The 25,335-nt window shown below is 41.2% G+C and overlaps 1 protein-coding gene across 1 annotated transcript; it reads left to right on the top strand.

Moving 5' to 3' along the window:
• Positions 1 to 1,053: 1,053 nt before the first annotated feature.
• On the top strand, positions 1,054 to 17,810 carry LOC133531314 (uncharacterized). The gene is made up of 4 exons (XM_061869449.1): positions 1,054 to 1,280; positions 2,718 to 6,326; positions 6,956 to 7,087; positions 16,585 to 17,810. The coding sequence occupies exons 1-2, from the start codon at positions 1,223 to 1,225 to the stop codon at positions 5,438 to 5,440; spliced, it is 2,781 nt and encodes a 926-aa protein (XP_061725433.1). The 5' UTR covers positions 1,054 to 1,222; the 3' UTR covers positions 5,441 to 6,326; positions 6,956 to 7,087; positions 16,585 to 17,810.
• The last annotated feature ends 7,525 nt before the right edge of the window (positions 17,811 to 25,335 follow it).

Here is a 25,335-nt window from a genome sequence, read left to right as displayed (position 1 = left end):
CATAAAATAATTAAAAACATTGGGCTATTCTGGGGCTTAAGAAAAAACCGGTTCGAAACCCTGCTGCGTTGATAGAGGTTGCAAATATAATCCTTGTTATATGCATAAGATGGTCGGCTATCTTTTGCCTCTACTATAAAATTAAAAATATAAATTAAATTAAATATATATATATTTGACGATACGGGTGTATTAATTACCGCTACATATAAGTTATATAAATCTTTGATATTATCAAAGAGAATTTGACATAGAGGTGGATCGTCAAAGAAAACTTTGTAGGCACAGTACTGCCATCTTTCGACGCATGATTAAATTTTTAGAAAGCCATTTGACTTTGATCCTTATTATTTTTCTGATATGTGCTAAATTTGTTAAATATCAAAAGTACCTATACTAAGTATAATTGTGTACAGCTCTGTCTATCGGCAAATTGTCTAACTAATTTGCATGATGTAATGCACGTATGTTGGTTTTTCGAGGATAATTGTCTACCATGTAAACCGATTAAAAAATTGTTCTTTTATTTGAAAAACGTAGTAATCTCATAAAAATTTCAAGTGTAATAAACACACGTAAAGTTGTGTGTTACGTACGGTACACGTAGCAGTTTCTAACGATACCCCTCTTGACCTGGTCACTGGACTTTGAAATTTTGCCTCTCTTCATATTGGGTATTTTCCATAGTTAATAAAAAAAATTGTTTCAATATGTTTCGGTAAGCTTTGTTCATAACTATTCCAAATTTCAAATCGATAGCTTAAGTGGTTCTCCAGATATTTAGCGATGTGACAGACAAACAGACGGACGGACGAATTCGCACCATAAGGGTTCCTTTTGTACTTTTTTCGTACGGAACCTTAATTATGCTTACATCTAAGCAATTAAATTAAATTTGCACAAAGTGTAAACAAAACGCAAATGTGGATGCGTTCAAAATACTAATTTACCTAAATGTACCCATTCATTATCCAACAGGGTTCACAAGGAGTTTGTAATCGACAAATCTAATTGTTATAGTTCCTTATAGTACTGGCCAAAAAGCATTTTAGCACATATATACAGAACTTTTAAAGTAAACTTCAAACTAAAATAAATGACAAATAAAAAAATGTAGAGCTTATTAGGTGTGTGATTTTTAATAAAATAAATTATTTTATTTCTCCAAATTATCAATGCATCAAACCACGCGCCAATATTAAACAGAGTTCGTTAAATTAATATGGTTCCGAGAATCTTTCGTGAAGGTATATGCTGCAGTCCTAGCAAGTTCCGCAGGCGTAAGTATCATCATAAGAATTAATGATGTACCTGATTAGCGTCGTAGACAGCTTCGTTTCTTTTTCATCTCCATTATAATTTGAGCTGAATCACCTCTATTGGGTTGATAAAAAGGTCGGTGTGTGGTCCGCCCTTTTGTTTAAATTTTTCGGAACTCCCATACTGACTATTTTGCCATATACGCATGCATACTGTATTATTCATTCCTTTAAAGAGACAGAAAAAGCGTTGTCTAAAAGACAGAAATTCGTCACATAGACTTTCTATCCTATATACACAATTCTTGTATTAATGTCCCGCAGTGAACCGGAATGGTTTAAAATTAAGAATAATAATAAACGAAACCCACAAAATGTACTTTGACCGCGCCATACTCACCGATAGAACGACTCACTATAACCGACCGGACATAACCTTGACTGACAAAATACATAAAATCACTTACCTTATAGATATCGCTGTCCCCAATACCCACAACCTACATAAAACTATTAGTGAAAAAGTACAAAAATATACTGACCTTAAAGATGAAATTATCAGGATCTGGCATCAGGAAAAAGTATATATTGTCCCTATAGTTCTGTCAACCACTAGTATCATCCCTAAATACCTCCACCACAGAAACTTATTGACCTGAAACCAAATACTTATATACAGTTACAGAAAGCAGCTATAATAAATACTTGCAGAATCGTACGAAGGTTTCTGCAAGAAGATGAAAGAATTAATTGAACCTGATCCGACGTTTCATCTACTTGGCTCTGGCCCGTAGATGATACTATAATTACCAGCTTAGGCTGAGAAAGAGAAATCTTGAAAATAAATAATAATAATAATAACGTTTATTGCTTTCACATTAGTGTTCATACAATTAAATGACCTAGCTACCTATTTGTTTGAAAATGTCATTCGATGAAATAATATTTCACCATAAAAATAAAAAGCACGTAACCTTTAAACACTTGCGCCAATATGTACGGGAAAGTGATTATTATATCTATTTTTAGGTTCTTCTCAGCAGAAAGTGTCCGACGACCAGATAAATTTAATAAGCCCTTTATTCTGTAATTTGAGTTGCATTTTATAGAAATTATTTATTTCAATACGATCGTTTTTTATAGCCTATGTTGATATTCTTTCTAACGCTTTATTAAAATCAGTCAAAAATGTATGAAATCTATCGGGTGCGTAAACAACCGTTTGCCTTATTCTCTTTCGTAGTAATTCATACTTACAAAAAGGTAAAATAAACTTTATTTACTTCTTATTTAAAAAAACAACAATGTCCATATTTGACTGAAAATTGCGAAAAATGTCCATGTGTAACTTTGTGATCTTGCCACTCAAAATGTTGCCTCAGCACACAAAAAAAATATAAATAGCAAATTTAGTAGAACTATTTTGTTTTTAACATGGCTATTTTTCGCTATTTTCAGCAAAATTCAACGTGATATACAGTATTGAGAGGAGCACGAGCTCTAACCAGCCACCAGATGGAGTAGATATGTGCAAGAAGTACCAAAGAACAATTGACTATACTCTTGGCTCGCACCACTACGATGACCCCAATAAATTAAGGCCTACAGTGTACATAGCACACACCACAGTATTTGATACCAACAAAGATGGTGAGAAAAATACTGAAACGTTATTAGAAAGTCTACAAAGAAAACTTGCATGGCAGCAAAGAATAAGACAAAATTTATCTGTTGATGAAGCACAAAAAAATGAGGCATCAGCTGATGAGGTCGCAGCAGAAGCAGATAAGAAAGGGGATCATTTTGCAACAGATGGCTCGCTGCAAACAGATAATGTTTGGCGATATGCAACCATGTATGATAGTGATGTAACAAAAGATGACAAACTTGTTCAGAAACCCGAACCTTTTCATGAGATTGACGAGAATAGAGTTTTCGTTGATCCACCTAGTCTGCGTCCCGCGCATAATCGTTACCGATACGAGATGGATTCTGAAGCACAGGCTTATGACGAACTGGCAAAAAAATATTTGACAATGGAAAGAGATCAAGTCGACAAACGACTCTTACAAGATATGGAGCGTCTGGGGCTACCTATTGACACAAGCGAAGCTACGAGTCCCCCTATCAACATCAACGTTTCTTGTGAAAAAGAAGGTGTTCATGAAGTAGTTGCGCCGAAGCATGCTGAGTCTCAACAGAGAGAGGCGACTATTAACAATAATCCACAATACTATGATCAAATAAGCTGGTGTAATCTATACTTTCAAAATGAACATTTATCTGAAATTCCTAGCTCAGAGGAAGGTGTTCCTGAAAATGACAAAGGTTTTGGGCCTAATGCGTTCCATTACGATATGTTACCATTACATTGTTACTTAGATTTCGATCCATTTGATGAAAGTAACGAAATTAATAAATCCATCGAGAAATTAGGATTTGAAGAACATGATGATATATTACCATTTCATCTATTACAGTGCCAAGATTTTATCCAGCTGGATCTGAAAGTCAGTAATGATAATAATAAGGTCAATTCTCCCCTTGAGAGTATAAATGTTGATGATATTCAGCCTAATCACTTTGCCCTTCAGGGTAATTTGATGAATGAGGTTGCTTCTACTTCGAACGCTATTGAAGCACTGGAACAATATGATTTTAATAGATCCTTAGAAGAATTATACGTTGGTCATACTGAACCAGTAGCTGACGTTTTTCACAGCTTGATGTATGACATGGACGTAACAAAATTTGATTATACTTTTCCGCGCGATAATATAAATGTTGAATTCTCATTGAATAATCAACATGAAAACCATAAATTCCAAACGGTGAAAGATACACCACAGGAATCTGGAACAATTATACAAATTGAAGACCAAACTATGCCGAAAAAAGAATTGAAGAAGGAGAAAGAAGATAAATTAAAGCTTTTGTCTCACGTGAATCTGGCAAAGCCAAAGGTTGCGCAGCAGCAGATAAATTTATCGCAGAAAGTACATAAAGCAACAAATGACAATAAATCTGATACGATTGTACAAGCAAATTTGAATCTGGTGAAACCAAAGGTTGCGGAGCAGCAGATAAATTTATCTCAAAAAGTGCAAAATGCAACAAATGACAAAAAATCTGATACGATTGTACTAGCAAATCCTGAACCGAATTTAGCAAAGCCAAAGGTTGCGGAGCAGCAGATAAATTTATTTCAGAAAGTGCAAAAAGCAACAAATAACAAAACATCTGATACAATTGTAATAGCAAATCCTGAACCGAATTTGGCGAAGCCGAAGGTTGCGGAGCAGCAGATAAATTTATCTCAGAAAGTAGAAAAAGCAACAAATGACAAACAATCTGGTACAATTGTACAAGCAAATCCTGAACTGAACCCCAAAACTGAAGTTGAACTAAGGGACTTTATAAATGCTAAAGTTATGGAACAGGTTCGTGCATATACTCCATCGGAAAATACAACACGGCCCCATGAAAGACTTGATAATCTTGTACAAGTGAATCCTGAATCGCTCCCTAATCACGAATTAAAGCCTCACGTAAACTTTGCGAAACCAAATGTTGCGGAGCAGCTGATGGATGTACTTCAGAACGTGAAAAAAGCGACGAATAACAACAAATCTGATACAGTTGTACAACCACATCCTGTACCAAGCCCCAAAACTGAAGCTGAATTAAGAAATTTTATAAATGCCAAAGTTATGGAACAAGTTGGTGCACATACAGCTTCGGATACCAGAACAAAACCCCGTGAAAGATTTGATAGACTTGTACAAATGAATCCTCCATCGCCCCAACATAATGACGTCACAAACATAATACATGCCAGGATACTGGAACAAGTCAGAGCACCACCACCTTCGTTGAAACTGACAACAAATTCGGTCAAAGGTATCGATTCAATTATTCAAATGCAACCTCAAGCGGCGTTTGAAATCAAACCTGAAAAAGTGGCACATAAAGAGCCTTTGACAGAAACAAAACTAATGAATGACAATGCTACTTGCCAAACAACTCCAACGTTAGAAAAAGCTCAGATAACAACAAAACCCACGGAGGAGCAAAACTCTGAACAGCCAAACACAAATACAGCTGTAAAAGCGGAAGAAACGAAAAAAAACGTCTGGAGAAACTGGCACTATAGTACAAAGTTGCGTGCAGACCGCAACTAGCGATATTGATGATGCTGCAAATAAGCTCAGTCTGGATTTGAATCTATCACTTTCTGAGCTCCTTAAGCGCGTACGGGCGCGTAATCGTTTACAATACCTCAACGACATAAAAGCACAAGTCGAAAATATGACAATATTGAATTCGGAGAAAAGGTGTCCCCCGAGCGACAGACCGCAATGCCCACCTCCACCTGAATGCATCAAGCCCTGCCCGCCGCCACCAAAACCGAAATGCCCACCGGCGCCACCTAAATGTCCACCTGACCCACCTAAATGTCCACCAGAGCCGCCTAAATGTCCACCTCCTAAGGATCCTCCCAAATGTCCACCTGACCCACCTAAATGTCCGCCGGAGCCACCCAAATGCCCTCCAGAGCCAAAATGTCCTTGTCCTTGTCCACCACCACCGAAATGTCCCCCTGAACCGCCTAAATGCCCATGTCAGGCTACTAATGCCGATGATCCTGTAACAATACCTCCTTACCTAACTCTCTTGGACACTGGCACTGGCTTTTTGAGAATTGTAATCGAATTAATAAAAAAAGGCTTTCTAGAATCGAGAAATATGCTCTTCCCTGTCACAAAAGATAACCCGTTTGAAATTACATCGTTAAAACTTAATAGAATAAGAGATTTCGAGCCCTGGACCCCGGTTCCATCATGGCCCTTCCCCGTGCAGCACAAGAAGAGGAAGCTTCAGTGTCCGTACCACGGCTGTCCGTATCCCAAGCCGGGTCCAGTTCGACCTAACTGCCCAGAGCTACCTTGCCCTGGTTTCCCTAAACGCCTCAGTTTCTCGGAAACAGATATTCACTACCTTCTCAAGACAGACTAAAGAACCTATCATATATCAAATATATACTAAATTGGCGGTTGTAATTAGCAGGTAATATTTATTTATTAACTGGCAAATCATTCATTTGTTGAGGGCACCAATCATGGGTCATTTAAGAGAAAATTTGGTGTATTTTTGATATTTCACCGACTCCTACAAATTTTTTACCGCTTTATGCGTTAAAGGTTGAATGTCCTATTCGTTCTTTATGTTTTCTATGTATTTATGATTGTTGTAGGTATCCTTTATCCATCCTCATTTCGAATTTTAAGCTAATCTGACTACTGAAAAAGATAAAAATATCTACAAACTATTTCATGATTTTCTAGATGTTTTTATACTTCTTAGGATGCATTACAGACGCAGCAATGCGTAGAAGTATTGCTGCGTCTAAGTCCCTGACGTCAGTTACTGAATTAATTAAGTTCAACCATCTTTGAAGCGCTTAAACTCGGTCACTATAACCTGAGTCCCAAATGGCATACACATAATAACATTGCACAAATGCACATGCACCAATTATTTTAATGTAGTATAAAGGAAAGTGATGCGACTGCTGAAAAACTAAAAAGCGATGCGATGGTATAAATGAGTGAAAAGAGAAATGTGTATATGTCGGCTTTCGTGCTCAAGTCAACCACCAAAGTAGAACACCCGAATTATCTTTTTTCCTCTTTCAGTGCACAATAGACTGCTGACGCGTGGTTTTTGCAAGACGGAATGGACGAAACCGAAGCACATCAACAAGCCGTACACGGAGCACCGCAGCGATCTGCCGTTGGTCGTCCAAAATACCCCGGGACATAAATCAGGTACTTAATTAACTTTTTATAGACGTAATGTTGTTAGATTACAAATCAGTCCCGAGGGTCTCCTAATAAACTTTGGCAAAGAGACGAAAGAGTCAGGAGAATGCTTCAAAGATGGTCTTCTTTGTCGTAACCTCATGACTGAGGGATGTGACGACTGTGTATACTCTTCACCAGTGCTCTCCAAGCCGCTATTTCTTGGGTGCGGTGTATGCTAGCTTGAATGTGGCTTTAGTCTCTGATGTTATTATGTCCGGCCAACGCCTTCCTCATCTTCTTTGCCATTCGGCCAGTAATCATGAGCTTTCCAGACTATCAGATGTCCGAAACAAAGATGATGGTATTGCTTGGCAAAACTCTCCAGGGTCTACAGGGTATGACACAGGTAACTATAGTTATGCTGTCGGCTTTACGTGTTGGGGAAACTAAAAGCGACGATTGCGCTGGACGTGGTAAAAACTTGAACTTGCACGGGCCAAATCATCGACGATGACTTAATTGATTGATGGGTATTATAGCAGCCCGCGGCGCTATATCTGCCGACGATAGCTCAATGGAGAAGGCACCGGGCTGTCGCCACCACTCCTACTGCCAAGACCGTGACCACGGCCCTCTACGTCGCCGCGTGAAGAGGAGCGAATACGATGCGCGAGGAGATAGCTAAATAAACTACTGTTTCGCACAAACTGACTTTTATTACACGCGATACAAAGGTATAAAAATACTCCTACAATCCCTACTACGCGATTGAACCGCTTCTGGTTCTCTTCCGGTTGGTTTCTTCTTCTTGGTTTTCTTGAGGCTTCTTGTTGCTGGATCACTCGACGACTGACTACGATTTCACTCCGTTCCTTCCTCGCTTATATACGAATTTCGTAGAAAAGGAACACCCTTACGATAAGGAGATAAGACGCGTTTCGATTCGTTCTGAATCAAGCCCTCTGATTGGTCGGTTACTTGATTCGGCTTTGTTCGGGTTAAATCGTGTTATCTCGTTATCGTTTACATAACTATAATTCTCACAAATATCTAATTATTGACTTAAATATTGCATAACACGCTAACTCGGTTACTAGGTCAGTGAAACAAAACAATAACACCTGTCCGACTCGCTTACTTCATGAATACAAAGCCTATTGTTCGCCCGCGCTCGGAACAATAGCCCGTTTCTCGACGGTTTACAGCATGCTATTATCTAATAGCTAGGATTACGATAATATGACCTATATTAGGGTGTTAAGCAATTCACGCTCTACGATTATACGTAACATTCAGTAGTCTAATTGAAGTAATTACTGCGATAATAACCTAAATATGTGCGTTTCATAGTACAACTGAGCGTAATCGAATTCTGTACGGGAAATTGACTGACCAATCACGATCGAGATTTTCTGTCTCGCTGTTTTTTACCTTTCCTTGTCTTTATTTGCGTGTGATTGGCTATAATTATGAACCAATGAATAAGTTTTCTTTATTTTCTTATTCCTTCGTTCATCTCGCTCTTCGAATAAGGAATTGGGATTTAGGGTTTGCGTGACCTAAATATCGAATAACACCTGATATAACGAACGATTACATAACTCTTATGTCTAATAACAATCTAATTTTCTGCTTGCCCTACCTAACGGATAAAATCTTTATTTCGAATACAGCCTTAATCGTATTTAAACTTAACTAATCTTAGCGTCATCTAAGTTTCTGGTCGCGTCGCTAACATTTTGTCCCCGCAGTCGAAGACTCCTGTTGCATGGGTTGCGACGCGATGACCGCCAGTCTGCAGCTCGGCCTGCGTAGCGTCCCGTGCCTCGTCCTGACGTCTGCGGAGCGGACCCGTCCATCGGGGCCTGGATAGACGACCTCGACGACTCCTTTGGGCCATACGCTGCGAGGTCCATTGGGTTCAGCGATGATGACCACGTCTCCCGGCTGGATCTGTCGTCCTCCCTCGTCGGACGATTTACGTGGTGCTAACAGTGGGAAGTACTCTTTCGTCCAGCGCCGCCAGAAGTGGTCTGCGAGCGCCTGTGCAGCCTTCCACTGCTTCTTGTCGTTTTCTTCGTAGACTCCGATCATAGGTAGGTTTGCGTTGTGCAGTAGTAGAAAGTGTGCCGGTGTAAGACTTTCCTCGGATTGCGGGTCGACGTTAACGTGTGTGAGAGGTCTTCTATTAACGATATTCTCGATTTCTGCTAATAGTGTTTCGAAGACTTCTGTTCGCGGTGCTCTTGTATGGAATGTGTACGCCATTGCCGTCTTCACGGTACGCACCATGCGTTCCCAAGCTCCGCCTGCAGAGGGATTACCAGGCGGGATGAACTTCCATTCCATCCGATGATGTAGACCGTAAGCACGTAGCTGTGGTAGCCACTGCTTATATGCTTCTCGTAGCTCCGTTGATGCTGCCTTGAAGCATGTCGCGTTGTCGCTGTACATCGTGTGTGGCCATCCTCGTCGCGCAGCGAATCGTCGTAGGGCGAGTAGCGCGCTGTCCGTCGACAAACTATGCACGCTTTCCAGATGGATGGCTCTGGTGACTAGGCATGTGTATAAACAGACCCAGCGTTTTTCTCTTCGCCGGCCTATTGTCACGTACATGGGGCCTAGATAGTCTTGCGCGGTGTAGGTAAACGGTCGTTGATAAGCCTGTAGTCGCTCGGGGGGTAGGTCTCCGAAGGGCTGCGCTCGCGGTGAAGCTCGACGTAGCTTGCAAAGTGCGCAGTCTCTCGCTACGGCTTTCACTATCGGTCGTAGATGCAAAATCCAATAATCTTGACGTAACTGATTTATCACGGCTTCGTTGTGTATGTGCGCTGATCGTCTGTGGGCTCTCTGAATCAGCAATCGAGTGAATGAGTCTCTGCCGTCCAGTATTATCGGATGTAGTGACGTGTAGAGTACTGGAGCGTTGCCCAATCTCGTTTTCATACGTAGCACGCCGTCGTCGCATAACTCTGGTGCTAGCGTATATAGCTTCGATTTCCTGTCGATTTCGCGTCCGATGTGCAGAGTACGTATTTCGTCTGGAAAGCTTCTCCGTTGACTATTCTGTATCCACATATGCTCTGCTCGCTTAATGTGTTGCACTTGTAGCTGTAGTCCCCTATTCTTGGATTTCAGCTTATCGATGAAAAGTAGCACGTAGGCTGTAGAATTAATCAATCGATCGTAGTTACTGAAGCGACGTATATCGGGTAATACGCTTGATGGCTCCATTTTCGATGTCGTAGTCGATAAAACGATTCCTGACTTGACTTTCAGCTTCCTTTCAGGAAGATCTTTGGTGCGGTTTACTGTGATATCTCGGCTCGGCCACTCCACCTCGGCTAGGTAGAGAAACTGCGGTCCTCTGTACCAATCATCCTGTATGTCGATCCTCCTTGTAGGCTTGCCTCGTGTAGCATGGTCTGCCGGATTAAGATCGGTCGGTACATATCTCCATGCTTGACGATTCGATTTCTCGGTGATCTCGGCTAATCGATGTGATACGAATGGCTTATAATTTCGTGCGTCGTCTTTGATCCATCCTAGTAGGACTCTTGAATCCGTCCAATAAATCACTTCGTCGATGTCGTATCGTTGCTCGTTGCAAATTGTTTCTGCTAACCGTACTCCGATGACTGCCGCTGTTAGCTCCAATTTCGGTACGGATAGCACCTTCAGTGGACAAACTCTGCTTTTGCCCGCTGCTAAACTTACTCGAACCTCTTGCTCTGAGTTTTCTATGCGCCAATATGCTGCAGCGCAATATGCTTCCGTTGACGCGTCGGTGAAAATATGCAGAGTATATTTCGTAGCAGCTCTCGGTGTCTCGTACTGTCGCGGTATGCGTAGCGTAGCTACATGTTTCAGTGCATTCAGCCACTGAAAAAAGTCTTCAGCTTCTTGGTGCGGTAGCGGTGCGTCCCAATCCGTTCCTTTGGACCAAACTCGCTGAAATATTATCTTCGCGCTTATCACGAATTGAGCGATAAGTCCCATCGGGTCGTAGATTGACATAATCGCGCTGAGTAACTCTCGTTTCGTCGGTGGTCGCTCGTGATTCTTTACTGCGTCCGGTACGCGCAGCATCTTCGTATTGTATCCTAGAGTATCGGTGCTAGGATCCCAAGTCATTCCTAGAACGGTCTGTTGCTTCTCGCCTAGATGCGTCGGTTCTTGTGCGTGAAGCTCTGGCTCGATGCTCGCTAACAGTCGCTCGCTGTTGCTCGCGTAGCCTCGTAGGTGAAAGTTTCCATCGGCGTGAGAGTCTCGTACCTGCGATGACACTCTCAGTAGCTCGTCTTCAGTCTTGTAGGACGCCACATAATCATCCATATAATGATTATTGTGTATATCGTAGACCGCCTCTGGATACTTGTCCTCGTTGTCGGTTGCGTTACGATTGCGCACTGAATGCGCGAGAAACGGTGACGATACGTTTCCGAAACAAACTCTGTTTAGTTTGTAGACTTGCGGCTCCATGTCTCTTCTCGTACCTCGCCACAAGAATAGCTGGCTCTGCTGGTCTTCGGCTCGAATCTGGATTTGCAGAAACATCTCCTGTATATCTGCTACTACTGCGAAGCTCCATTCGCGAAACCTCAGTAGTATACCCAGCAGGCTTTTTAGCAGGTCTGGTCCCGCTAAAATATAGTCGTTCAGACTATTTCCTTGACTTTTCGCGGCACAATCGAATACGGCTCTTCCTTTGCCTTTATTTAAATTGAAAACACTAAAGTGCGGCAAAAACCAAGTCTTGTCGGTTTGCGGTGGTTCCATAATACGCTCGGCATATCCTTTTCTCAGCAACTTCTGAATCTGGGCTTCGTAGTCCTCCGCGAAGTCCTTGTCGCGACGCATTCTCGCTTCCAAGCTATGTAATCTTGAACGCGCCATAGCGTAGCTCGGTGGTAACTTCACGTCGTCTGACGCCCATAGCTGGCCAACCTCGTAGCGATTTCCAACTTTTCTCACGGTTTTATTGAATATATCGATGGCTCGTTGATCGCTCGGACTCACGTTCTCCTTTTGCGTTACGCCTAACGCCTCGATCGACCAATGTTTCTTCACTTGCTCGTTGAGATCTTCATCCCCCATACGGCAGTGTAGCACGGTTTGCTCGTTCGTACGAATAATGCGTGGCATTCTACCGAAAAACGCCCAACCTAGTGGTGTTTTCATAGCGCACGGCTCGTTCTCGCCGCCCTGCCTGATTTCCGTCGGTGTAATCAAGTGACTATAATCACCTCCGATTAACATCTGTGGTACGCCTGTTCCGACGTAGCATTCGTCGCCTAAGTCCGCCAGATGTTTATATTTGAGTAGTTGCTCCTTATTGAGCGACTGTGACCTAATTCCTAGGCCATCTACGGTCTTGACGGTAATCTCGTGTTCGGTACCTCCTTTCGCCGGTCTCACGGTGGCCTTAACAGTCTGTGTTATCGACGTGTGCTTGAGATTCCTTATTCCTCGAATACATAACGGCTCGTCTTGACCCACTGCACCTATCTCATCAGCAACGTCTTGATCGATCATCGACAATGTCGATCCGTCGTCGATAAAAGCGAAAATATGCGCTGTTCCTTGCGGGCCTGTTACCGTTACAGGCAACACTTTCAACAACACGTTGTAGTTCGGGGTCGATGACACGTAGACTCGTGGTTCGTTGTCCTCTCGTGGCGTAACTTGCGTAGATTGCGGCTCTTGTGCCGCCGTCGGCTCGATCGATGCTGTAGTAACTCGCGCTACGGCCGCTCGTTGCGTAGCATGAGTCATCGCCATCGCGGTATTATCACGGAGCTCCTGCGTCGTCTCCGCGTGGAGCAGACGATGATGCACGTGCGGACAGCCTGCCACACCGCACCCTTTCGCCTTGCACTGTATTTTGAGGTGCTTCGCGTCCATGCACCTATAGCATATTCGGTTGAGTTTTGCCCACTCCCATCTTGCGCCTATGCTCTGTGCGGCTAGCTTGCGACATTCCGGCGTTGAATGATTGCCGCCGCAATACAGGCACGTCGACTTCGATGTACTGGCTTGACGCGTCGCATACGTCACCTTCTGTGCTGTGGCGTATCGACCTCCGGTTGTGGTAGCGGGAATCGGATAACGCGGCGCGGATGTATTCGTACGAGTGCCGGTCGCGCGCGCGTTCGGTGCTGCTGACGGTACCTGCGCACGCCTCGGGGCTGCGCGGGCATGACAAAACGCCATTTCTTGTTCACTTTCCTCCATCAGAAAGTCAGCAAGTTGCAGGATCTCAGGTTCGTCGGTATCACGATGATTGCGTGCGTAGTCGCACCACCTGCTTCGAATATGGGGCGATAACCGGTCCGTTACTTCGCGAATCAGCAACGGGTTGTCGGCGTAGTGTCTCCGATCTATATCCATAATAGTGGACACTATGTTCATAATTTTGATTGCGAAGCTGTTGAGATCGTTCGCTGTAGGTCCCAACGCTGGCAGCTTGCGCAAATCTTCGATTGCTCTGTCTAGCAATACTTCGCTCCGACCAAATTGCTTTTTCAGTATTCGTATAATCATATCTGGACGAGTTGCGGTCGATAGGACGTGTGACACACATGTCTTCGCGTCCCCGCGTAGCGCCATACGCAGTCTAGCGACGTTCTCGTAGTCGGTAAACTTATATCTTCTCGATGTCTCGGTGTACGTGTTGTAGAAACTTCGCCACTCACTCACATCTCCGTAGAAGTGAGGTAGTTCGAAGATATCCTTCGGTGCCGGTCGAGCCGCCATTTGCATCTTCTCGAATAACTGCAACATAGACTCCGCTACGGTTCCTTCCTGAGTGAGCTGTGTACGCTCCGTGTGCGGCGTACGGGGCTCGATCGGTGGCGATAACGATCGCCGACGGTCCTCGCGGCTCGGTGAGCGACGTCGAATATGCCTCTCTTCCCGCGTGGAGCGCCTTGGAGTCTCGTAATCCGGTGGGGGCTCGTTGGCTAACCTCTTCTTGGACTTGACGGGCTCGGTTAGCGTCTTGTCCTGCGATTCGTCCATCCATGTCAGGATGCGCTGGTGTTGCGGTCCGATTTCGCTCCTATCGGATGCCGCGTCGGATTCACTGGCTTCTGCACGAATTTGCAGCTTCTGGGCTTCCAACCTCTTCTTCACTAACTCGGCTTCTAACTGCAGCTCCTTCTTCTGTATCTCCGCTAGCCGCTCGCTCGCCTCCAGCTCGGCTTGCGAGAGTCTGGCCTCGATGACGGTACTCGCTTGTGAGCACACGGACTGCGCACGGGTGTGCCTACCCGGAGTGCTCGCCTCCTTTGGAGTATCCTTCGGTCGTTGCGATGTGGTAACGTCTTTAACCACTGTCTTCGAATGACGTAACGGGATCGGTGTAGGTCTCGCAAGACGTCGCAGGCGTTTGTTCAGGTCCCTCCGCCATAGCAACATCGTATCTTGCGAGGGAGACCTCGGTGGTCTCTGGTAGACGTCGTCGATCGATAATGTAGCCGCTGCGCCTAACGGTTCCGCACTAGCAGCTCGATGGGTGACCGCTGCCGCGTCGGCCGACTCGCCAGGGGGGAGGGGAGGGCGCTCCGCGTCGGCGTCCTCAGTCCTCTCAGCGTGTTCGCGGGCAACCTCACGATGTTGGGCCGCCGCCGCGCCTTCTTCTAGGAAACGCTGCCTGTCTTCGTCGCTCTGTACCGACGTAGCCTTCTTGGTCCGAATTATCGGCATCTTGACGATGTCGCACGATAGGGTTCTTCACGCAGAGTAGAAGCTGATCTCGACGGTCTTGATGGGCTGACAGTTAATCCGGTTCGAAGGACCAGGAAAATATAGCAGCCCGCGGCGCTATATCTGCCGACGATAGCTCAATGGAGAAGGCACCGGGCTGTCGCCACCACTCCTACTGCCAAGACCGTGACCACGGCCCTCTACGTCGCCGCGTGAAGAGGAGCGAATACGATGCGCGAGGAGATAGCTAAATAAACTACTGTTTCGCACAAACTGACTTTTATTACACGCGATACAAAGGTATAAAAATACTCCTACAATCCCTACTACGCGATTGAACCGCTTCTGGTTCTCTTCCGGTTGGTTTCTTCTTCTTGGTTTTCTTGAGGCTTCTTGTTGCTGGATCACTCGACGACTGACTACGATTTCACTCCGTTCCTTCCTCGCTTATATACGAATTTCGTAGAAAAGGAACACCCTTACGATAAGGAGATAAGACGCGTTTCGATTCGTTCTGAATCAAGCCCTCTGATTGGTCGGTTACTTGATTCGGCTTTGTTCGGGTTAAATCGTGTTATCTCGTTATCGTTTACATAACTATAATTCTCACAAATATCTAATTATTGACTTAAATATTGCATAACACGCTAACTCGGTTACTAGGTCAGTGAAACAAAACAATAACACCTGTCCGACTCGCTTACTTCATGAATACAAAGCCTATTGTTCGCCCGCGCTCGGAACAATAGCCCGTTTCTCGACGGTTTACAGCATGCTATTATCTAATAGCTAGGATTACGATAATATGACCTATATTAGGGTGTTAAGCAATTCACGCTCTACGATTATACGTAACATTCAGTAGTCTAATTGAAGTAATTACTGCGATAATAACCTAAATATGTGCGTTTCATAGTACAACTGAGCGTAATCGAATTCTGTACGGGAAATTGACTGACCAATCACGATCGAGATTTTCTGTCTCGCTGTTTTTTACCTTTCCTTGTCTTTATTTGCGTGTGATTGGCTATAATTATGAACCAATGAATAAGTTTTCTTTATTTTCTTATTCCTTCGTTCATCTCGCTCTTCGAATAAGGAATTGGGATTTAGGGTTTGCGTGACCTAAATATCGAATAACACCTGATATAACGAACGATTACATAACTCTTATGTCTAATAACAATCTAATTTTCTGCTTGCCCTACCTAACGGATAAAATCTTTATTTCGAATACAGCCTTAATCGTATTTAAACTTAACTAATCTTAGCGTCATCTAAGTTTCTGGTCGCGTCGCTAACAGGTATCGAAGTATTGCGCGGTTAAAGCACCGCCTTGCACGAAGCTGCGTTTCCACCAGAGATATGCGAGGATGCGTCGTAGCGAAGACTGTGTTAAGAACCAATAGAATATTGTCCACTAGAGCTGCGCTGAGTGATGAGAGTGATTTTATTGGTCCTTAACAAATACATCCCTCGCTACGCGTCCTCGCACATCTCTGGTGGAATCGCAACCTAAGGCTATGATCCTATGATAGGTACAAATACCTACAGCAATAGTTGACAGTTGATAGGTGTCTTAATAATATGAATATTTGGATCTGCAGCAGTTTATATTTTTGCCATGCCATGCGTTTGTTAGATGTGAGTTCATCCATTATTCACATTGCACAGGATTTTCTTGTAACTAAAACTGAAGTCGCATTTTTTTGTTAGAATGGCTTGAAATTTAAAAATATATTTAAAAACCATACCTAAACGATTTTATTTCAATTCCAATATTTGATATTGATGACATATTTATGTTATTATAGTTCGGTACGGCGAGCTGTGGAAAGCATGGTTTACCATAGAATATGAACTCTTCAATGCCTTCGCGAAAAATGGCAACTTCTTTACAACGTGTTGCTTGTGTGACCATAACAAAAACGACGGCACAAAAACCGATAAAAATAAAGAGAAGAAATGTGATGTTTCGAACGATGAAGGCACAAATAGACGACACGTAGATGCGATACTACGTACATATTCCGAATTGCAAGCGTTCACTTCACCGACGGTCAAAAAATCTGGCTTTGTTATGATAGAAGAAAAAAGTCCGGAAGAACAATTAGCATCAACTACGCTAAATGCAACAACAAGGAATGTAGAAGAAGAAAAGCTTGCACAGAAATTAGAAACCATTGAAGAAGTACCGCTAGTTGAGGCTGATCCCGATATCATTAAATCGCCACAAACCTCAGGTCCGGCTGTAATGAACATTTCTAGTTCCGATTGTGAAGAATTTGCCAAGCATTCAGACTTTCAGATTGGAGATGACCCTGAGAGCGAGCCTTTTATGCATTTCCAAGACAAGCAAGCGACTCCAAACTACATTAAGAATTACTTCGAAAGAGAGGACTGCAAAAAGCCTAACTTGAATGATCTAATTACGCTGAACGCCGTGCCAGATATCAATGACGAAGAGGAACTGTCTCTTATGGATTTAATGCAACGCGTTCGTGAGAGAAATCGGCTTCTCCGCTGTCGAGATATTGAGTATCAACTGAATGCCTCTACAACGGATGATAATGTTATGGCTGGGAGGAGCAATTTCCCACAGCATCAAAACACTCCATTGCCACCTGGATGGGCCTGGCCAACGCACTACAATAATCCATACAGGCATCATCAGTTTCCAATGTCCCCTCATGTTGCGAACCCGAATCCTCGCAAGGCCGAACCTATAACCCCTGATAACCGTCCGGGCTATAATAGAGCGACTAAAGTGAATCCTGTGACCCTGGCCCTATATCTTGGTCCTTTGGTTACTGCTTTAAGAAACGCCAGTATTTTACTTCCTCTCCTGACGGCGGGTCTCATCCCTAAAAATTTAGCGACTGTTAAAAAAGAAACGGGCGTTGATAACGTTTGCGTGCTGCGTTCTAGCTATGAGAAAGAATCGGAGGACGGTAATTGGCTAGTTACTCAAGCGCACGACTAGACAATAATAAATTATTGTGTAAATTATTTATTCAATAAAAAATAGTAATAATGTAAACCTCTCCTCAATCTACAATCTAGATCGTCAAGGTCGATGCATTGTTTCATCTTTCTTTTCACTGATGCTATTTTTAAAAGCGTTTATTTAACTTGCCTCATTAGTATAAGTATGTAAGTTTGTTCGTTTGTGTAGGTCAAATTTTGGAGGCAAAATTTGACCCACTTCCCGATTTCCGAATGAGCTAATAATTTGCATACATAATGTAAGTTGAGTGACAATGCAAGATTACGGTCACGTCTGAAAATATCGATACGGACAAAGTTCCAAAAATATGTATACACTACCCTAATATGCACACACTATATTGGCACTTCGATCGTGTGTCATCAAGCTGATCTGATGATGGAGACAGGAGGTGGCAATACTGGCAATAGGAACTCTGTGATGAAACAACGTAACCCAGTTGCGTTTGGGATTTTAAGTAAGTAAGTAAATATTCTTTATTGTGCACCATACAGTTAAAAATAGACAGGAAATGAAAAAACACTTAACCCTTTTCCAGGCATAGTACGATTTATCGACCACATACGCGCCATTAGAATTTCAACTTTAGAATTCCGATTTAAGGTTTAAATTAGATTACACTTTCAGGAAATGTTACTTGTCTTCAAATGAATCATCAAAGCTGGATTAATTGGAATATATTTGGATTTTTTGGAAAAACCTTGCAGATTGGTGCGGCCCGGAAAAGGGTTAAAAGTTAGGTAACAACAGGCGGTTTTATCGCTTAAGAAGCGATCTCTTCCAGACAACCTTTGGGTAGCAGGAAACTATGAACTTACAACATTGAACGGGTAGTGCCGATATACATATAATTCAACAAAATAAAGACGCAAACAATATAATACATACTAATAAAATAAATACATATACACCGTGTTTTTATTTAATTCCGTTTACTTCGGGGTATCGGTAAGTACCTACGCTTAAGGAAACTAAATGGCATAGTTAATTTTGTGAAAAAAAAATCTTTTTGTTATTTGTTAATTATTTTTATATTTATAAAAAGTAATTAAATGTTGCATATAGCGTGGTTATAACACGGATATTAAATTTAACTCAACTAAACAATTGAAAACTGTGGCATATCAATGTCATTTCGAACATCGATCGTCCGAGATAGTACTTACGTTTAGTAGCAAATGTATGAACTGGTACGAAACACTAATCAAAATGTAAACAGGCTCTAAGGCAAGTGTACACGCTCGTAAGGGCTTTATAAGATAAAAATTAATTATTGATTATCTCCGAAATGGAGTTAATTAGAATACCGGTATCTTTGAGAAACTTACTTAATTTAAGCTCAGGGATGCACCCTTGAAATTAACGGAAATAAAAAAAAACACGGTGTATACTTTTTTTTTTTTTATTCAGGCAACAAACAGTCTTATACAAAAAATAATGTAAAAATAAGCAATGTGTTAATAGACCTTGAGTGCCCTACCTTAATAATAATATGTTTTAATCTAAAGTAGCTAGTCTAGGAGCAGTAAGCGGAAAACAAAGTTATCAGTAAGTAACAATAAAGTTATCAGTAACTTGAGTGAATTTGTATTCATTCATCCATGTATATGTATGCACGGGCAGGCTCGTTGATACTCGTACATACCTACATCCACACGGGGTACACAAGAATATTATATACATAAGTTAATACCTACAATGTTATAAGTACTAATATGCAGAGGTTATTACAAAGGTGTAAGTATAACTACTTTTATTAATGTTACCTACTTAAATAAACAGTTTTTTAATGTTTATAATTTCGATCTTAAGTAATAATTTGTTTCTTAAAACTTTCACAGGTTTTATACGAAAAAAGATCAATGTGGGATACATTTATATTGTAATAATTGAGACAACGGTTGAAGTAAGAATTTGAGCTATATTTTGTACGAGCGAAAGGGATAGCAAATAATTTCTTGCGGCGTGCAGTGCGTTGAGGTATCTTAAATAATAACCTACCAAGAAGTGAGGGGGAGTCAATAAAGTTGTTAATGATTTTGTAAAGAAACATTATATCAAACTGTGCTCGGCGATCTTCAAAGTGTCAGCAATCCATATATATATATATATATATATATATATATATCCTTTATATACAGGATGATTCAGGAGACGTGAGCAGGATCAAGCCTGCATATTCAGTAAATTATCAGCAACTGTTTCGTACCAGTATTTGTGATATTAACGTTAATTTAATTTTAACTGTTAAAAAAAAAGAGTTTTATTTTATTTACGATATTTATGGTCACCCTCTTTGTTTTATCCATAATAAGTGGCAAATTGAATGTCATCGGAGTGTGGTTACTTTTGTAAAATCGTATCTCACTCAAGTGTGACATTTTATTTTCTTCATAATCAAAGTGCTGTCATAACGGTTAAAGAGGTTTTATTTTTGTCAATTAAGTGTTGTAGGGTGTCCATGATTGTAGATAATCAAATTTGTCCGTAACAAAAAGTTAAATAACAGATAAAAAGCGTGATTGTTTTACTTAAATATGATGGTGAACGATTCATTAACATTTACTGATTGTGTAGGCTTAGTCCTGCTCACGTCTCATGAATCACCCTGTATATATGTATAATACTTTATATATATATAAAGTATTATACAACCATAAATAAAAGCAAGTTAAATCAGCGAAAGGTAATGAGTTTTCAAAAGATTTTTGAAAACGGGAAGGGATTTAGCACGTCTAATGTCTGGCAAAGCATTCCACAACCGAACAGCACGAAAAGTTGCTATAAAATTTTCAATTGGTTTTTAGAATTGTCTCGATGAGTACCTATTAATTAGTTGCCTGTGGTAAGAAAAGTACAGTCAGAGACACTCTATCACGTTTATTAATTTTATTATTTTTTGTTTCAAAAATAAAAAAGTAATCGCTGAATTGTGAGTTTCCTCAAGCATAATATTGCTCATATTTAGAAAAAAAAAAAACATATTTGTTTAGCTTTTGTATTTCGAGCGATTCGAATCACTGAAGTGCCCCAGAGAAAGGCCCCAAGATTACTAATCAAAATTATGGCAGCCGTAAATATCGCTACGACTTCTTAAAATCCGTTTCCAGTCAGTTCGTCAATTGGGGGCATTTTTCTCCGTCACACTAATTACGTCTTAGTGAGAGTAAAAGAGAAAGATCCCCGCAATTTGAATAGTAGATTGTTAAACAGGGACGAAAGGCACTCATTACAGTCGAGGAAGTTAGGTATAGTGCCTGTTGTCTATCTCTAGTATCTCTACTTCTGATGTGTTATCTTTCTGTATTGTTTTTTATTGAGGTGTGTAATAAAGAGTATTTATATTGTATTGTAGTTCTCACTGTGTTCGAGCGCGCCAATAGTCCGAGACTGAAATAGTGCCTTTCACCCGAGTTAAACACTATTTTTCAGTTCGAATACAAGAAAAGTAAAATGTTTTTAAAGGGTCGGCAACGCGCATGTAATACATCTGGTGTTGCAGGCATCCATAGGCTACGGTGACTGCTTACCATCAGGCGGGCCGTATGCTTGTTTGCCACCGTCGTGGTATAAAAATTAAACAATCATGTCTAAGTATAAACTTTTATAGTATTTCTTTAATCTTTACCTACTTTTAATTAACTATTTAGATAAAAGGGAGTTAGTTATCAGAATGAAAATTTTACTAGAAAGGGCCATTTAATATCAAATTTTAATTATATATCGTAATATTTAAAAAAATCGTACTGGAAAAGTGAAATGCTCTAGTGCAGAAACGTGCCGTTTTCTGCACACTTTTTAACAACAACAACCAACTTTCAGAGCTTGAGAAATGAAAAAACTATAATCTAAAGTAATGTTTCGACGACCGGTTTGGTCTAGTGGGTTGTGACCCTGCCTACGAAGCTGATGGTGCCGGGTTCAAATCCTGGTAAGGGCATTTATTCGTGTGATGAACATGGATATTTGTTCCTGAGTCATGGATGTTTTCTATGTATTTAAGTATTTATAAATATTTATATATTATATATATATCGTTGTCTAAGTACCCTCAACACAAGCCTTATGTCCCACAACTTACTGTGGGACTTAGTCAATTTGTGTAATAATGTCCTATAATATTTATTTATTTATGTAACCAGCGTCTTCATTTACCTACAGGGAAACCCGGCAACTCACAAGAAGACAATATTCTTATATATGCATGAGCATGACTCAAGAAAGTAATATACTTACCTAATAAAAAAACAATTACTTCAAGGTTTTCCGACTGAGACACGTAGCTGCAATAATAGATAGATAGATCAAAGCTCAGAGGGATATAAGTTATGTTACCTCTTAATATTAAAAGGGATGTTTTTGTAAACTCACGTTTACATGGTATACGGACGGATAGGATTTATTCCACTGCATGAATACGTATTTGTGATTAATAAGTAATACTAATGTAATACCTATTATAATAATAATATAATAATTTAGCCTATATACGTCCCACTGCTGGGCACAGGCCTCCTCTCATGCGCGAGAGGGCTCGGGCTATAGTCCCCACGCTAGCCCAATGCGGATTGGGAACTTCACATACACCTTTGAACTTCTTCGCAGATGTATGCAGGTTTCCTCACGATGTTTTCCTTCACCGAAAAGCTAGTGGTAAATATCAGATGATATTGGTACGAGCCAGGATTTGAATCCACGACCTCCGGATTGAAAGTCGGACGTCATATCCACTCGGCCACCACCGCACCAAAAATCAAAAATATGACTTGCAAAAGGTACCGTACGGCTTACGACGCGGAGCACCGCATTGGTATTGGAGCGTAAGCGCCGACCGCCGTAAGGTACCTCTACCCGTCGGTCGTCAAAAAAGTTAAAAATACGTAGTAAAAATTTTCGGGCCCATCTTGTATGCTCTTTGCCATGTCAGCGGGACTTCACCCAGCACCCTCATCTGCACGAACATATGCAAATCAGCGATCGCTGATGCAAATGTACAAGGAAAATTATTTGCTAGTACATATCAGAGGGCCTACCGCGAACCACGTTCGACGTGTTGCCTATGTCACGCTTACGTACGAATTTACAAGTGTGACAGAGAGGCAACACGTCGGACGTAGTTCGCGGTAGGCCCTCAGTACTTTTAGTTTACTGTAGACTGTAGGTAATAAAAACAAGCTACCAATTAAATAGTCTGGCCATGTTTGCAATTGTTGTTCCAAAAAATCCAAAATATTCCACGAAGGTAAGTCACACTTCCCGAATGTGCAATCTAATTTGAACCTTAAATTGGAATGCTAACGTTGAAATCTATTTGAGCGTATGTGGTCGATAAATCGTACTATGCCCGGGAAAGGGGTAAAAAGTTAGAACGCAGTCGCACTAGGTATGTGTTCACCATTTAGTATCGCTAAGTGGTCTTGAGATTGTTAGTGAGGCTTGGAAGTGTGAAAATCAGGGACTACATAACCGAAAAATAAAGGTATGAAGGTTAGGTATATTTCAACCGGTAATAAATAAGTAAAGAGAATAAATAAATATTAAAGTGCATTCTTACACAGATTGACTAAGTTCCACAGTAAGCTCAAGAAGGCTTGTGTTGTGGGCACCCAGACAACCATATATATAATATATCCAAATACAATATCCTGATGCTCGGAAAACATATTATACTCCAAAATGCGCGTTTTCCTAGAGCTAAATCAATTTTTGCAAATTTCATCATGCCCCTGATATAGCAAATTTCATCGAAATCGTTAGAGCCGTTTTCGAGATCCCCGAAATATATGTGTGCTCGTTTAAATGTATAAGATAAATAGGTACATAGAAAACACCCAAGACTCAGGAATAAATATCTGTGCTCATTACACAAACAAATGCCCTTACTGCACGCGTAGCCAATGTGCTAATCGTAAACCCCGTAGCGAACGAAGCGCAACTGTCACTGTCGCACTAATATGGAAGAGTGATAAAGAGAGATGACTACGATACGCTACGGGTCGTTAACGATTGGCACGCTGGCTACGCGGCCTGGGATTCGAACCCAGTACCATCGGATTCATAGGCAGGGTCACTACCCACTAAGCCAGACAGTTTGTCTGCGCAATACGATCAACGGAATGTAGGAAAAATGTCATTTTACATTAGATAATCTAATGACTATCTAATGAGTTAATGACCTTTTTTCAAACTTGTAATGAATTGTTGACTTACTTAAAATTAGGTCCGGAAATACTACATATCAGGTGCGATGAGTGAAGATGAAGTAAAGGATGTAAAGGAATGTTATACAGCCTTACACACCTAGGCCTGTAAGGCAACCTTCTTTTGTTTTTAAACGTCAAATTATGGCACGTCTTGGCATTCAACCTCAAAAAATCTATAAGCATAATTCTGCCATAATGCTCTTTTGTTATTTTTTGTCGTTTTTCTTTTTTTTTCTTTTTTGTGTTTGTTAAATATTATTTCCGGGTTTCAAAGGGGAACGAAAATTTGATTATTTTTGCGTTACGACGCACGGTTTAGGAGATACAGCCCTAACAAGTTTTTTTTTCAGTCATGCAGAAATCTTTATAGGGCTGTATCTCCTAAACCCTGCGTCGTAGCACAAAAATAATCAAATTTTCGTTCCCCTTTGCAACAGGACATGAAAAAATCATCATCATCATAATCCTATTTTTTTATTATTATTTCATTGCAAGTTTGAGAAAAGCACTATACAAATCTCGGCGAGAAACGGGGTTGCCGGCCGCGTATCCTATTGCTAATGTCGATGATATTGTTTTACGCGGTAAACGCATTATTATTTTTCATACATTCTGTGTGTGACTGGGCTTACGAGCCATCTTCCCAGGTAATCCCCTGGCGCAATGAACCGCCTACTAATGAGGCTTTATGGTAATTAGGCTTCAACGGTATCGATAACGAGATTTAACCGTGTCAACAATCTTTACAGTGTTTAGTATACATTTTATAAAACAAAGTCCCCTACCGCGTCTGTCTGTCTGTATGTTCGCGATAAAGTCAAAAACTACTGAACGGATTTTCATGCGGTTTTCACCTATCTATAGAGAGTGATTCTTGAGTCGCTAGTGTCCTGATCAATTGCCCGATTTTTCGGGTTCCGTAGCCAAATGGCAAAAAACGGAACCCTTATAGATTAGTCATGTCCGTCTGTCTGTCCGTTTATGTCACAGCCACTTTTTTCCGAAACTATAAGAAACTGTTCAAACTTGGTAAGTAGATGTATTCTATGAACCGCATTAAGATTTTTACACAAAAATAGAAAAAAAACAATAAATTTTGGGGGTTCCCCATACTTAGAACTGAAACTCAAAAAATCTTTTTTCATCAAACCCATACGTGTGGGGTATCTATGGATAGGTCTTCAAAAATGATTTTGAGGTTTCTAATATCATTTTTTTCTAAACTGAATAGTTTGCGCGAGAGACACTTCCAAAGTGGTAAAATGTGTCCCCCCCCCCCCCTGTAACTTCATAATTTATAATAATAGCTATTATAATAATAACTTCTAAGATAAGAGAATGATAAACCTAAAAAA

This window comes from Cydia pomonella, chromosome 25, assembly GCF_033807575.1.
Source record: "Cydia pomonella isolate Wapato2018A chromosome 25, ilCydPomo1, whole genome shotgun sequence".
Classification (NCBI taxonomy): domain Eukaryota; kingdom Metazoa; phylum Arthropoda; class Insecta; order Lepidoptera; family Tortricidae; genus Cydia; species Cydia pomonella.
This window is presented reverse-complemented; position numbering and strand designations above follow the sequence as displayed.

Excerpts from the sequence above, each read along its gene's own strand:
- LOC133531314 (XM_061869449.1), top strand. The coding sequence starts at position 1,223 with ATGGTTCCGAGAATCTTTCGTGAAGGTATATGCTGCAGTCCTAGCAAG. Across the intron at positions 1,281-2,717 it reads TCCTAGCAAGTTCCGCAGGC|CAAAATTCAACGTGATATAC; the intron begins GTAAGTATCATC and ends CGCTATTTTCAG.